At 38.2% G+C, this 14,434-nt stretch overlaps 1 protein-coding gene across 10 annotated transcripts in view; it reads left to right on the top strand.

Moving 5' to 3' along the window:
• kirrel3b (kirre like nephrin family adhesion molecule 3b) overlaps positions 1-14,434 on the top strand; it is a 162,520-nt gene that overhangs the window by 111,523 nt on the left and 36,563 nt on the right. For all 10 annotated transcript variants that reach the window (XM_046074298.1, XM_046074299.1, XM_046074303.1 and 7 more), the window contains one exon: positions 8,286-8,443. In XM_046074298.1, the coding sequence (XP_045930254.1) occupies positions 8,286-8,443 (158 nt within the window). The remainder of the gene's footprint in view (positions 1-8,285; positions 8,444-14,434) is intronic.

Raw genomic sequence — 14,434 nt, forward strand, 5'->3', positions numbered from 1 at the left:
AAATACTGTGTTCAAAGGATTCACAATTAATGCAGAGACGCTTTGTACATCCATGCAATTTCCGTTAATGGAAAAAAAATGGAATGGCTCAATGGAAAGAAATTGCTCATCAGGTATTTACTAGAGATAAACAAGTGGCTGAGATGATTTCTCACTATTGCACTCATTTCCATGTGATTAATTTGAGTTGAACTGCTACCACTATAGCTTTTAATCAGCTTGGGTCACATAAACTCATGTAATGAAATTTTTGTCACTTTATCCTTAAAACCTAAAGCATAGATATTATTAATTTTTGCGAAAAACAAGTTTGCCAAGAATGAGACAAAGTGTTGCCTGTCAAACTCTAGCAAGGGCAAGCGAGGTTGATCAGCTTGGTTTACTTTAAGATACACTTTTAACAAACATTTCATAATTATTTACCTCCCTGTTCCATCTCTGCCCAGTGCAGGGTCATGAAGGTCATGTTGCAGACCACGCTATTGAGATCCGGCAGAAGCTGGGAAATGCTGGGAAGTTAACCTTAAAGCAAATAAAGAGTGGTTAGAAAGCTTGACACTTCGTTAGAAGAAAATATTTCACTTCACTGTAAACAAAGAAAAACGCATAGACATCAGGAACTATAAAGCAATGCAATTATAGTAATAAATTCATATATAATTAATACTGTATATGTTTTTAAATGTCATAACTCGGGTATCATGTAGAAAAACATAATACATTATGCAAGCCAAGTATTTTTAAAATGTGTCTGAAGACATTACAAATGAGCCAATGTTTAATTAGACTATGTTTAGAGTTAATTATTGCAATACTTATAATGTACGTAGCAGGACTCATAGAAAGTGTTCTCAAAATTCATATTTGTTCAAACAACAAGAGTGTGTTGTTGATTCTCACTTCTTTTTCTTACTGCTGCTGTGAGTTAAACAGTATGCTATTTTGTTAGCTTTACATTTGTACCCAAATCTGGTTCATTCCATTATGTTAAATTAAACATATGTACAGTTGTTGCAGCGGATGAAACTTCCAAGACCTTCCACAAGATCTTTCAAAATGGCATTCATAAACAAAGTATGACGCTGGACTTCTGACAAACATAATTGATAGCATGCCATTTGAATGAGCAATTGTGTGCAAGATATTTGTATTCCCTTTCCTACATTGTTAATGTTTCGGACCAGCGCATTAGCAACAATATTCATCTACAAAAAAGCCCAAGGGTATCTTTTGTTATTGTTGTTTCAAACTGCCAAAGCTGAATCAGCCATTTCTGTGAATAAGTCTGAATTCATTATTTCTCAAGGATTGCACTGCCAACCTTTTAGTCATGGAGGTGAACTTTGAGGGCAGGGTTAAAAAAGCTACTGAAGAATTATAAGTTTTTATACAGAGAAAAACACAGCCCATTAATGTCTATGCTGTCCGTTGTGCTAACCTTGTGCTCCACTGAGAGTGTGCGAGTTGTTTCACAACTGACTATATAACAATGAATCCAATTTGGCTATTATTGTTTCTTGGGAAAAAAAAGCTCATGCAAAGAAGTAATTTTCCTCTTGTCTCTGTTTGTCTGTTCACCTGCGCCATTATTATTATTGGGGCACGCAGTATGTTGTAAATAGTCTCAGGGTAGCCTCTGTAGAACACTGTGACAGCTCAGTAGGGCTAGAAGTAACATTAGTCTGCTGTTTAAGGAGTGGTGTTAGTTGTTTTATTACCTCTAAGGATTTTGTGCCTCAGTACTGCATTTGTTGAGATGCACATGTGTTTTTTTTGTTTCTTTACTTCATCATTTAAGGTAATAGAAATGAGTCATATGCATTTCCCAATTACTGAGTGGTGCTTTTAGAAGTAGACATAAAGAAAGAAAAAAGCTTTTGAGCCTCCAGTGTAAGTAACCAATTTGTCTCTTACAAAAGTTAATTTAGGTCTCGCCAAGAATCTCAGTCGAAGTATGGGAGAGATAAGGTGTCCTAAACGGCAGTCATGCTGGGAGAAAATATGACTAACGTTTTATTACACTGCCTTTTCTGCCATTTTGTCTGAAACATGAGATGGAATGATAACTACATCTATGATATCAGAAAGGATGTGAACAGGTGCGTGATTATGGAAGACAGACTGTATGTAGGATGTTTTTTTTTGTCAGCATTTCAACAGAAGGAGGAGAAATGACACGATGCATCTGTGCTCTGCAAAACAACAGTACCAACTGTGTACAGGTGCTGAGCTGATTTGAATTCACACTATTGTATATAGATTTGATTCAGCTAACTGTAATTGTTGATAGCAAACTAACGATTAGCATGAATAAAAATCAAAAACCATAGCGGCTAATGATTGCCAGAACCTTGAAATAAGTATTTAAGAAAAAAAAGTTTTTAACTGCGATTATGGAACCTGAATCCCAAAATAGCTGACTGCCACCCTCAAACTCGCACACACACATATAGCTATATAGCGCAAAACAGCTGAGTGGTGAGCCACAATGTCAGCACCCTCCCAATCTGTGGAGAGCAGCTTCTGTGGCTGCACATGAAGGCTCTGCATGTCTCTGACAGCTCTGGCATCTCCCCACTCCTCCTCCTAATCTTCATCCTCCCTTCCCTCCATTTTATTTGGCATGTTCTTTTGGTAGATGATGACACCAGCACTACCAAAAGATTTATAAACGTGTTTATACTGTACTTAAAATGTTAGCCAAACTGTGTCCGTGTGTACCCCAGCCATTGAATCTTCTTGTTTGTCCACTGTTCCTTTAATTTCCGTCCGCTGTCTTCCTCTGCCTCCCTTTTCCCCACTGTTTCCTTCCGCTATCCCATATTTGCCCTCCAAGTTTCTTTACCATGCGGTAGCACACAATTTCTTGCAAATCAAATCTCTGCTACTTTTTTTTATTTTCTGTACAGTCATCTGTGCTGTTTGTGATTGCCATCTGTCATCGTGTTTATGAGAGAAAATGATTTTGTGTATTTTTCTCACTTTGTTTTTCATTCATTCACTCATAGTTTTTTAGCATCTTTTGTATGTGTGCATGTGGGTCCACATGACTGAGGATATTCTGGCTTTCAAACAGATGTACAATGACAGCACTTGAAGAGCCGGTGATTTGGGCCAGTGAGCCACACATGTCTCTTGTATCCACCTGTGCTGGGTATTCCTCTCCTCTCCTTTTTGTCTTTTTTTCCCCTGATCTATCTATCACAAACTCTGCAAGCTGTCGCGCTGAGGTGACAGGCGGCCCGTGCAAGCATTCTTCTGAAATAGACAGGCGAGTCAGGAAGTTCATTGCTGTTCAGGACACGTCTGCTGAAGCACAGCTCTACGGCAGCTACACATTGCCAGCCTCCCCTCCCCTACACCATCCAGCCTCCTTGTGGGGAGCCCTCCCTTATTCATTCGCCTCCAAATTGCTTTTTCTCCCTTGTTCATGCTCCCGGAAAGCTGGGGTTCTTGCAGAATTTTATTGGCTGCTTTGGAAAAGTCCCCCAAATATTGGTTTGGCCTGGAAAACCCAGCAGGTTTACAGTAACACCAGTTGTTACCAGACCGAAGAAGACTTCTCAGCCAACTCCAGCACATGTTATCAGCTTCCCCTCGCATAAATTCAAGTTTTATGTTTTGTGTTTGTGGAATTTTATGTTCGGTGTTTGGAGAATTCATATGCATCACGGGACAAAAAGGCAGCTTTATATTCCACAGGGTTTATTCAGGCCCCTCTCAGAGGTGACGGACTTACTGCCTTGCATTGTTGACTTAATTACACATCAATATGCCTTGGTCTCATTTATGGATAACATTGATTATGCAGTAAAAGTAAATGATCTCACTGAAGTCCAGGCTTTCTGACATCACTGTTTTTTTTTTCATTTTGATTGAGTGTAGTCAAATATGTCCACCATTGGTAGATTTGGAGATATAAATGAAGCCCAACTCTTATCTCAGACTAGGTGCGGTGATGGACCTCCATAAGACTTAAGCAGTCTTACAGCAAAATTGTGGAATTACCCATCTAAGGGACTGGTTTAGGTTAGTACGCTGTGACACAGCAATTGGATTTTTCACTCACACAAAAAAGGGACTGATTGGAGCGTATAACCTTGGGTCAAAATAACCCCAACAAACTCTTTTTCAAATGATCAAATTAATGAACTGGCTGTTAGCTTATGTCTATTTTACAGTATTTAGGTAAAACCAAAGGCGTTATATCTTTGATTAATAGCACAACCGCCTTTGTGACTGATCTGATATTAGTTATCTTTGGTTTACATAAAACCTGTAATAACTGAAACACATGTCCATGACTATTCTTGCACTGGAGAATGTAAATTTGTGAAAGTGTTGAAAGGGATTACAGTATTATCCCTAAGAAAAAATTAGCAAGTGGAGCAGAGTTTGCAGTGAGTCTGCCCTGTAATTAAAGAGGAGCGATCAATCTGTACCACTGACCACACTACTTATGCCAAGTCCATCGAATGGCTGCAGTAAAGAGCTAATTTAGAACCATTAGGGACTGCCGAGTTTGCAAACAGCCCAGTAATGATGATGGCTGATTCAAGTTCAAGGCTTGGCCTCTGTATAACTATCAGACCTGGCAGTCATAAGGCAGGGTCAGTGGAGGATTTCAGATGAAGAGCAAGAGCTAAATATCTATTTAAATAATTTTTTCCTAGACATTCATTTGTATTCAATGGATGTTGGGTTATTGGTCACATATTTTCCCATTTCTTCAGCGGACATAAAGGCTTTCACCTGCCAAGAAAAAGAGCGCAAATGTTTCCTCTTTTACTGGACAATTGTGTAATTAAGTCTAACTGTTTTTTTGCCTTGGTGAGAGGCCTTGTCCAATGCTCTTTTAGTGGTGGTGATTTCAAAAAGATTCCAAAAGAGCACATGCTGAGAGCATTGTGCATGTGGTACTTACACAGAAAACAATTTCAGTCCAGACAGTCACAAATTGTCTTTACCCTCCGCATACTCTAAGATCTCAAACACAATGGAGGACAGAAACATTCAAAGGTATGGGTGCTGGGTGGAGGCAGCCAGCCATGCCCGTCTTCTCTCTGTCTGTTCACCATTCACCCTCAGTGTCTTGCTGGCAGGTAGCCCTCCAGGGGAACATGTGACCTCCTCTCTCCCATGTAGCTCCACTGTGCAAAGAATCATAAAGTTCTCTTGCACTGTATGCTCTGACAGCCCTTAATGGTAAACACATGGTTAAAGGTCAAAGGAGGTACATTGTGACCTAAAGTCTGTGAGGGTATAACCTTGTTGATTAATGGTGTCACTTTGTTACCCTGTAGCACCTATGTATAGACAGTAATATGTGTTAATGTGTGTATAGGAGAACTATTTACTTTGAGAGAAAGCAAAAAAAATGTCTCTGATCTCTCTTTCTCTAAGAGTCTTGAGCACTTGTAAGTAATAGCAGGAAAATCACCTCGCTTGCATTGCAGTGAGCATTCAAGTCTGAGTCCTATCAGTCACATACTGTCATGCTTTTCTTTCTAATCTCCCACTCTCCATAAAAACCCTTTTATGGCTGTATATTATATTCTTGACATTTAATTAATGTTTCAGTCATGTGTGCAAGAGAACACTGACAGAAAGCCAGTAACACTGGATCTCTGCAATCAACTGTCACAGTGCTATCACTGAGCCTCAAAGTTTGTTAATTTTCTTCAAACGGGAAAGCTGTTTGAGAGTCCCGGCTCATAGTGTTTTTCACATGCTCCTTGTCTCATTTGCATACCATGCTGTAGCTATATTCTTAAGATACATATAAATTAATCTGATCTTCTTGACCTTGTTTCCAATTGCTAATAACCGAACAGAAGGTGACCACATTCTCACAAAGATTCTTTCTTACTTGCCTAGATCAGCACACTGTGTTGTCTGATCTGCTAATGCTGACCCGAGATTGCTCTACCTCTCCCTACCCTTTGCATATTAATGAAGACCAGATGAAAGGGACCCAGCCAGAATTAACACTGCATTTCAAACACACAATAGTAACTAGTGAGTGGGAATTGTCTTTGAAATTGCAAATTTACTGGTCAAGTTATTAGTCTGGTCTAGTCAGCATCCAGACTGCATTGTTCCCACACTGGTCTGGTCTTTTTCATTGTCAATGTGTGCTACTGATGGGTGTGCTTTTTGATAATTTGGACAAACAAACCTATTCCCTGTCTTTTTGTCTTTTTTGTAATGGAAAGGCATTAGTCATATGAGCAAAAGACCAAAACGCCCCCGCCATGCACTGATCAACCACAGCACTTGAAGACTAAGATGATCTTGTGCCACAGAACTGGAGTGCAATGTTAATGTAGATGACCAGTTTCAAGGTGCTGATCTTCATGGTTTGAATGATATGCCACAAATGATATGTGACCACTTCTGCATTAGACTAAATTCTACATCTTAAATTTGTAATCCTTAAGATTTCAGTCCTTGTTGATTTTAGGACACCCTTGAGCAGTTACAGTACTTTGTCTGAAATACAACTGGTGTATCGGATTACAGTTCAACCAAACAAACTTGTATTGTTTTAATAGAGAAGTCTTTAAAAAATATTTCCAAAGGTGATCTGATTTCATGGTGCACCGGGGAAGTAGTTTTCCACACAACAAATCTCCATGTCTTGTTTTGTAGACACATTTTTAATAAAGGATTGCAGTTAACGGCGCTACACTCATCAATGTGACAAACACATTGCCTTTCCTGCAATGACTGTGACTGCTTCACAATAAAAGCCAGGTGAATGCTTTCAATGTGAGGCAGCAATAGTAGCAAATATTTGGTTAGCATTACAAGAGTGAACAGTAAGCAGTAAGGCTGATATAAAATTTAAAACAGTGAAACACTGAATCATGGGCTGCATAATTTTATGTGAATCTCTCGTGTGTAGGAAGGTATATTAATCCAGTGCAGGAATACAATGAAAAAATATAATATAAAAATTTATTACAGAATGTACATGGCTATTGCTGAAAAATTTATGACCATAAATAGTATCAAAAGCATGGTTTGATTTCATGAAAATGTTAAGGGTTATAACTATAAAGTTAATGCAGTTATCTAGATCAGAGATAAAACAAGTATTGTTTGATTATTTTTAAAAACTTAAAACTAAAACTGAGTTAAGTAAAGTGATAACTGAATTTTCGGTAAGTTATTTCATAGACGTGCGGGCAACATAACACTGTATGCACACTTTTCTGGCACCACACTCTCATTTATATCCATAAAAGAGCCTTTTTATACGGATTATCATTAAACGTACAAAACAGTATCCCAAATTACATTTTCTCTCTCTTCATTCATCTCAGTGGTGTTTGACAGCCTAAATCTAGCCCATAACAACCTCTTCTCCAATCATGGTGCTTTTGCAGGGGAATATGGCAGCTGCCTGCAGCCTTTGATTTCATCTTGCCCCAGATCTGCATTGTAATGAGCACTCAGGTCAATCAATAATTCACTGCAGTTTCACATATGAAAAAAAGAAAAAAACAAACACATCGGCTCATTGGTAAAACAGGAAAAGGACTTTGATCAGTACCATCTACAGGCACATATAGCACAGTTGTGATGCTTTCTTCTCTCTGTTTACATCTATGTGTCTAAGGGGGCTTATACATAGACTGAATTACATTTAATATTGACACGTATGTGTGTATTGTATGTATACACACATAAATGTGGGGAAATCACATCTGCTTTGACTGATGGCAGAGATGATTGTTATTTAGAGAGTCGTGCTGTGTAAAGCTTTTCATGCCTCAAACTCCACCATCCATTGCTAGTTTTCGAACAAGCACAGGATAAAGCTACTTCTTACTGTGAAGTCATTACTGTCATTGAATGAGTAACCAAAGACGTGGCTTTTATTTTCTAAGGAAAAATAATCTGTATACAATAAACCAAAGTACTCACTGTTTCATGAGGGTTAGGTGCAATGCAGTCAAATCCTTGCAGGTACCATTTGAAATTATTTTTTCTTATACGGTGTAGACTTCTAGTATCACAGTGTTGTGGAAAGGCTATTGGACAGAATTGCATGTAAAAGAAAAAATAGTGAAGTAATTAGATGTCAATATACCATTCTACATTCAACAAAAATAACACATATTACATGTTGAATAATAACTCAGTTACATGTCTACATACTTTACTGATGGTCCAGATTTCATGTGAATTAGACAACCAATATTGGTTTCCTAATAATATGCAACACATATTTTATCATATGGCTAATGCCCTCTCTTACTCTGTTTCTGTATCAATAGTTCCCCCGGAGGACCCTGTCATAAGTGGAGGGCCAGTGGTGAGCCTAAGGGCTGGCGACCCACTCAATCTGACTTGCCATGCTGACAACGCCAAGCCAGCAGCCTCAATAATCTGGATCCGCAATGGGGAGGTCCTTAACGGGGCCATGTACTCCAAGGTAAGCATAGAGGTGTGTGTCATACCAGGTTGGACCCACCTGGGACAAGTTGGGGAGGGAATGATGACTGAGGGTTTGGCTGTGCTTTCATTCTCTAGACCAGTTTTTATAAAGGTAATCTGAGACAGGGAATGCGTGTCTGGCTTTGCTGTAAACAACTACTGGAAACGTGCTACAATTAACATCCATGAGATGTTTCAGAGTGACTGCCTGAGTCATTGGTGGGCGTTTGCCTCAGCATCCTCAGACTGTTTTTTGAAATGAAATCCCTTGAAAATCCAGGTTGTGTTTTGATTACAAAAAAAGAGGCCTGACCTTTTTTTCCCAGTATACAAATCAACTCAGACAAGCAGATGGCGAGCTCATGGAACTATCAGTGACTTTACATTTCTCTCTGGTGTTTTGATCTCCTCCTTCAGTGGCATTTGTCTCTCTTCATCTTGCCAAACTGTTATAAAATATACTATGTCACTTTCTGTGCTGGAAGCTGCCTGAACCTTTCAAAGTATGATTCTCACTGACAGATCACGTTCCCACTTTTGATGCCATAGTACACAATGGCCACTGTTCCCACCAGCCTGGTGTCATGATCACCTGACCCCATAGACTCTGAACTGACATTCATCCTCAAGGCTAATCTTGCAATCAACACTGTCATGTTCTATTTCAGTTTAAACAAAGGACATACAGACACCAGGCACTTTAGAGCTCTAACACCTCCCCCGCCTTCCCTCGATCCCTGCACTGCCTCATCCCATTATCGGCTTTTTTCAAAGAGCAGATAAATGCCATTGATTGGACTGGGGTACAGCACCAGGCCGATTTGAATAAAGTGATTGCTGGAGGTGCCACTTGCTAATGGTGGGTGGAGAGTGCGCTTCCTGCATTCACTTCCTCAAAGAGTGAAGGAAAATAAGAGGACATTCTGTGCTGGTAGCTGATGGATGCTCACATGCCTGCGCTGCCCAAGTATGTCCCTCTCCCCTCTTATCTCTATTGCCTACCATTAAAAAGCAATGGGTTCGATTAAAAGAAGATGACTCTTTTTTTGGGTCTGAAGAGCAGTGGGGGGACATTTTGCAAGCATAATCATCTGCTCTGATGGTCTTCTCATATCCTGCAGATGAAGAGGACTAATGTGAGCAGATGTGGTGGAGGATTCACAGAAATGGCTTTCCTGATGGTGTCATATCTAATGATAGTTCTGACCCAAAGATAATTTCACACTAAGGCCTCCAAAACCTCATCTCTATGACCTCTTATAAAACTATTTACTGGACCAGTGATTAAAGAGAAAGTGTGTGCCAAAATGTGTGTTGGTTTTACAGCCTGGTATCATCAAAATTAATAACACGGCAATTTCTTAAGTCTTTTGGCGTGGTATTCCAATGCATTGTTTTTGTTTCATTTCATGCCATTTAGACTGCATTGACTTTTATTGTGCAGAAACGGCGTGCCATTTTACGCTTACTGTCACAGGTAAAAGCGTGTATAGGATATAAATAGCCATGAATGTCCGACACTAAGTTGGCGGTCGGGTGGTTGGGCGGATAGTAAGTTGGTCCCTGACCCAAGAAAACCATAATTACACAACATTAGTTTTGTTTTTTACTTACATTACGTTACGTAAGTTACCATGCTACATCATTGCTAACTTTAGCTATGTTAGCTACATAGCGTTAGCTATGTTCCTTTAGCTACGTTAAAGTACTTTACTGCTAACCATAAAATATGCCATCATTCGTTATATGTGCATGTCGACCAGTTAACCCTACAGCTGCGCAAATAGGGTTAACATCCTGTGGTGTTGCTTAGGTCTATAGGGACTGAACAGCGTGAAATGACACACGAAAAGCTTAAATACATTGACATGGCACGCCGAAATGTCCTTAAATGTGGCATGCTATTTATACACCCTTCTATGATATCACATTGGGTTTTACCATATAAGAGAGACACTGAATTGAAAAAAAGAACAGTATCATGGATGGGGCACCCCAAATAATCAAGTGGCAGAAACTTGTCACAGGTGAATGGTTCAAATATCAAGACTAGCTGTTAAAATGTGGGCAGAGGAAATTAATGAATAATGTTCTCTCTTCCCTCAAACACTCATCTCCCATCTGCTCCAGTAGAGCTGCTCAGTGGCAAACAGCAAAGGACTGTTTGTAATATGCAGCCTCCAGGTCTGAGCTGTGGTTTGGAGGTGCACACACTTGTGCTCTATGATACTTCTGCAGTGGAATGGTACAACAAATCATTTGAAAAACATGATGCATTCTCCGCCCCAGTCTGCTACACATTTTTCTGAATGCCCTGGTGGCAAGCTGAGAGGTGAGCAGGAGACCGGGGAGTTATCTCAGTGTTCTGAGGCTTAAAAGGGAAAAAAAAAGATGACATTTTTATGAGCTGTTCTTGCCGGCTAAACCAGAATACTTTTTTTTTTATTGTGCACCCTCTCAGCTTTGCAGTAAAATAGTGTGAAAATTTAATATCAGGTAAAGTTGCTAAAATTTACACGAAGCTGCTTCTGTTGATCAATATCATTTTTAACAGAAAACATAATTGTCCCTTTAGTTTTTCTCTCTGAATCCACCCTTCTTTCATAAAAGTGTTCAAAGCTTTTTCTTCCTCTCAGTTTTATGTTCCTCCCATTCTTCATGTTTTTATTAGAGCACTTTGTTTCATTTCAATAATAATATAAGTGGGGAACACTTATAAATAAACCAGTTAAAATTTGATGTTTTCTTTCAACACTAATATTAGTCATTGTGCAAGTTTTAGAAGATCTCAAAAGATTTTGGCAAAAAAATTAACCTAATTTTCAGGGTTAAAACTGAAGTATGATCTGAAATATAGATCTCTTCATTTAATTGCTACTAACAACTTTTGAAATAATTTTTTTCAGGTGACTAGTGAGTTAAGTTAAATTAAAGAAATTCTGTGACCATCGCAAAAAAGGTATATTTTCGCTTCTGCATACATGTATAGTACAATGTTAAAGCAATCAATGGTTTTAGTAAAGTAACCTGTGGGGTCCGAAGTTAAAAATGTCTGATTGAATATAACCCACATATTACCCAGCATAAAACTGGATGCATTTGATATCAGATCAAAGGCGTGTTGGAAGGGTTAGCATTATATTAATGACTTATGAAGTATTAGCTTTTGCTTACTTAATAAATTCCGCACCATCCCCAGGAGGGTTCTGTCCTCTACATCCACTATTACTGACCCAATGAATGCTTTCCCTGCACACCAGGGTTATTTTCATTTCTGACTTTAGTTTTATGTTATAGAGGACTTGAGGGTTTGAATAAAATATTCATAAAAGATGAGTAATAAGCATGTCCTAATGTTTTCCATGAACTTATATATTGACCAAATAAGTGACTTAAAGGTAAATATGAGACTATGGCTTTACAAAGAAGTAAAACATTGGACAAAATATGCTTTATCATGTGCAAATATAACACTGACATATATATATAAATATAACATTGACAACATTTAAAAAACAAAGTAGTCTGATAGTATACTATACAATCTACTTAATATCTGTAAGTCTATACTATATATTCTATAGGCCTATACTTAATAGAGCTCACAGAATATGATGCATATATGTTGCAAGGTTGATCGGCTGTTATTTGCTATAGTGGTAACTCCTAGACTGTCCACTGCTAATACATAAGCATGCATTAGCAGTGGACAGAAGTACATTTTTATTATTACTTATGTGGATTTGTGTTTGCAATTACTTGTAAATCATTAGCCTAGTCCAGTGCTTGGTCATACTGACACCTCAGCTACACCCACAATATGGTAAGAGCAGTGCTTTTTTGAGTTAAACCATTTCATGGTGGCAATTTTACTAAAATCCACAATTGCTGCCACACAACATAATATGCTTATTAGTAACACATTAAAGACGATGACATGCTTTTAACCATGCTCCTGACTCGTGGCCCAGATTTTTTATTGTTTGGTTTCCAAAACCATTGCAGTTGAGTTACAAAATTTGGCAACTGAGTTATTACCTTGCCTTTAAAAACACATTTCAAACAGTAGAACTATTAATTCTGGTGAATTTAGCAAACTTAGAAATACTTAAAAATGTGACTCAAATCCAATTTTTTATAGTATATCCACTGACATTCGTGATCACTAAATATCCTTAGAAGTATGCCTTACATTTTTTGCAAATTAGAAATGAGAACAAAACAAACATAGAGGACTTTCAAATTAAACAGCTAATTGTTTGTGAAAATGTGTATGTCATGGGTCAAAAACTTTCATATATGGATTAATGGCACCATTAACATAAATGCAGTAGGTTAAAAGTAAACACAGTGTTGGTTCAGTGTTAACAGTGAATTAGCTTAGCTGGCAGCACATCAAGTTTCGTTTAGTAGATAATCCATTTAGTTCAGCTGTTTTTTCAATTAGTAGATAATCCAGATGGCTTTTTGAAGCCACTAGCTGGTCCTCTACAGGTCATCTTCTTGTCAAGTGAAAATGTGGCTTGGCAGTTGTAACTTTAACTCAAGCTAGGTTAGCTTTTGTTGTGTTTTTATGTTAGCCAGCTAATGGCTTGTGCAGCTGGTGCTGTTACGAAAAAGAAGAAAATTTATGTCAAAATAAAAGATACACTGACGATAAGTGAACCCGCACAAAATAATGCAAAATATCCTAGATGGCAGAGAGATGAGTTAAACAAGCACAGCCTAAACCAAGACTATACGGCAGCAAATACTAGACCTCAATTCAACAGGTTGCCAAAAAGAGAGTGCCAATGCAATGCACTATTCGTACAGTTTCTGCTTATGTTTGCTTACATATTAAATTTATTGCTGTGTTTCTTTGTCTCCATTACCCTCTAGTGGTCAGAAATCTCCTGATGCAGCTTTAATATGTAGCGAGAAAAAATGCAACCCTTTCCGTCTCAGTTTTGTTACTTTTGCCATTCCCCTCCAAGCATGTTTAAGAGTATTCATCACACAGGCTCCAGGCAGTGATATGAAAATTTATCAATTTGTAATGTGGCATGGTGTTGAATTCAGTGCAGCAGCCAGCTAACCCCCTTCCTAAGATTAATGACTTTAGACAGGTCCAGAGCGACGACGGAAACAATCCTGATTGTGTCAGAAAGGATATTACATTGACATATCCCGCATCTGACAGCTAATGTGTTCTGCTTTAGAAGTGACTCACGCACAACTATGAATTTCACAACATGGTTCTTCACATACAAATGGACTTCACAATAACATGCATGGCATCTGTAATATCCTCATACTTAAATTTGCTCAAACATAAATATATTAATATCATTAACATATTAAGTTCTTATTAATACACAGAAACACTCTTTATCTTCAACCCAATACTACTCATTCTAATGTCACTTGAGAGGTACCTTGAGGTCCTTGAACTATAAGGTGGTTGGACAAAAATATTTCTTTGGAAATGTCTCACCATCTGATTTTACAAGCACAATGACATTTTAATTGTATCATTCTGAATGTGTTATGCTTAAGAGAGAAGGAGGGTACATAGTTAGATTACAGTTTTATTAAAAAGCAACCGTTGAATTAAACTGGAAAAATGTGGCAATAATTACTACTGGTTTGTACACTGACAAGGAGCCGCAGCTTGAGTCAGCTATCAAATTATGGGGAAGTGATTATGATGGTTTAAATATATATGCTGCTTACCTTTCTTGAACTTTATGTGAACATTTTAATGTAGGCCCATAGTAATATACCTGGCTAAGTTTCCATTATGACATCTCAACTTACCTTGTGTGCCTTTCTAGAACTTTTCTTTAATATTTAAACATATTGTACAGAAGAAAGGAGGCATAACATTTGGAGAAGTATTGGTTTGCAGATTGACATTGAGGTGTGACATTATTTTTTCTTGCTGTATGTATTTCCAAGTAGAGGAAATATCCATGAGGTAATCCATACATTTGTAAGGCTAATCCAA

This window comes from Micropterus dolomieu, linkage group LG17 (assembly GCF_021292245.1).
Source record: "Micropterus dolomieu isolate WLL.071019.BEF.003 ecotype Adirondacks linkage group LG17, ASM2129224v1, whole genome shotgun sequence".
Taxonomy (NCBI): Eukaryota; Metazoa; Chordata; class Actinopteri; order Centrarchiformes; family Centrarchidae; genus Micropterus; species Micropterus dolomieu.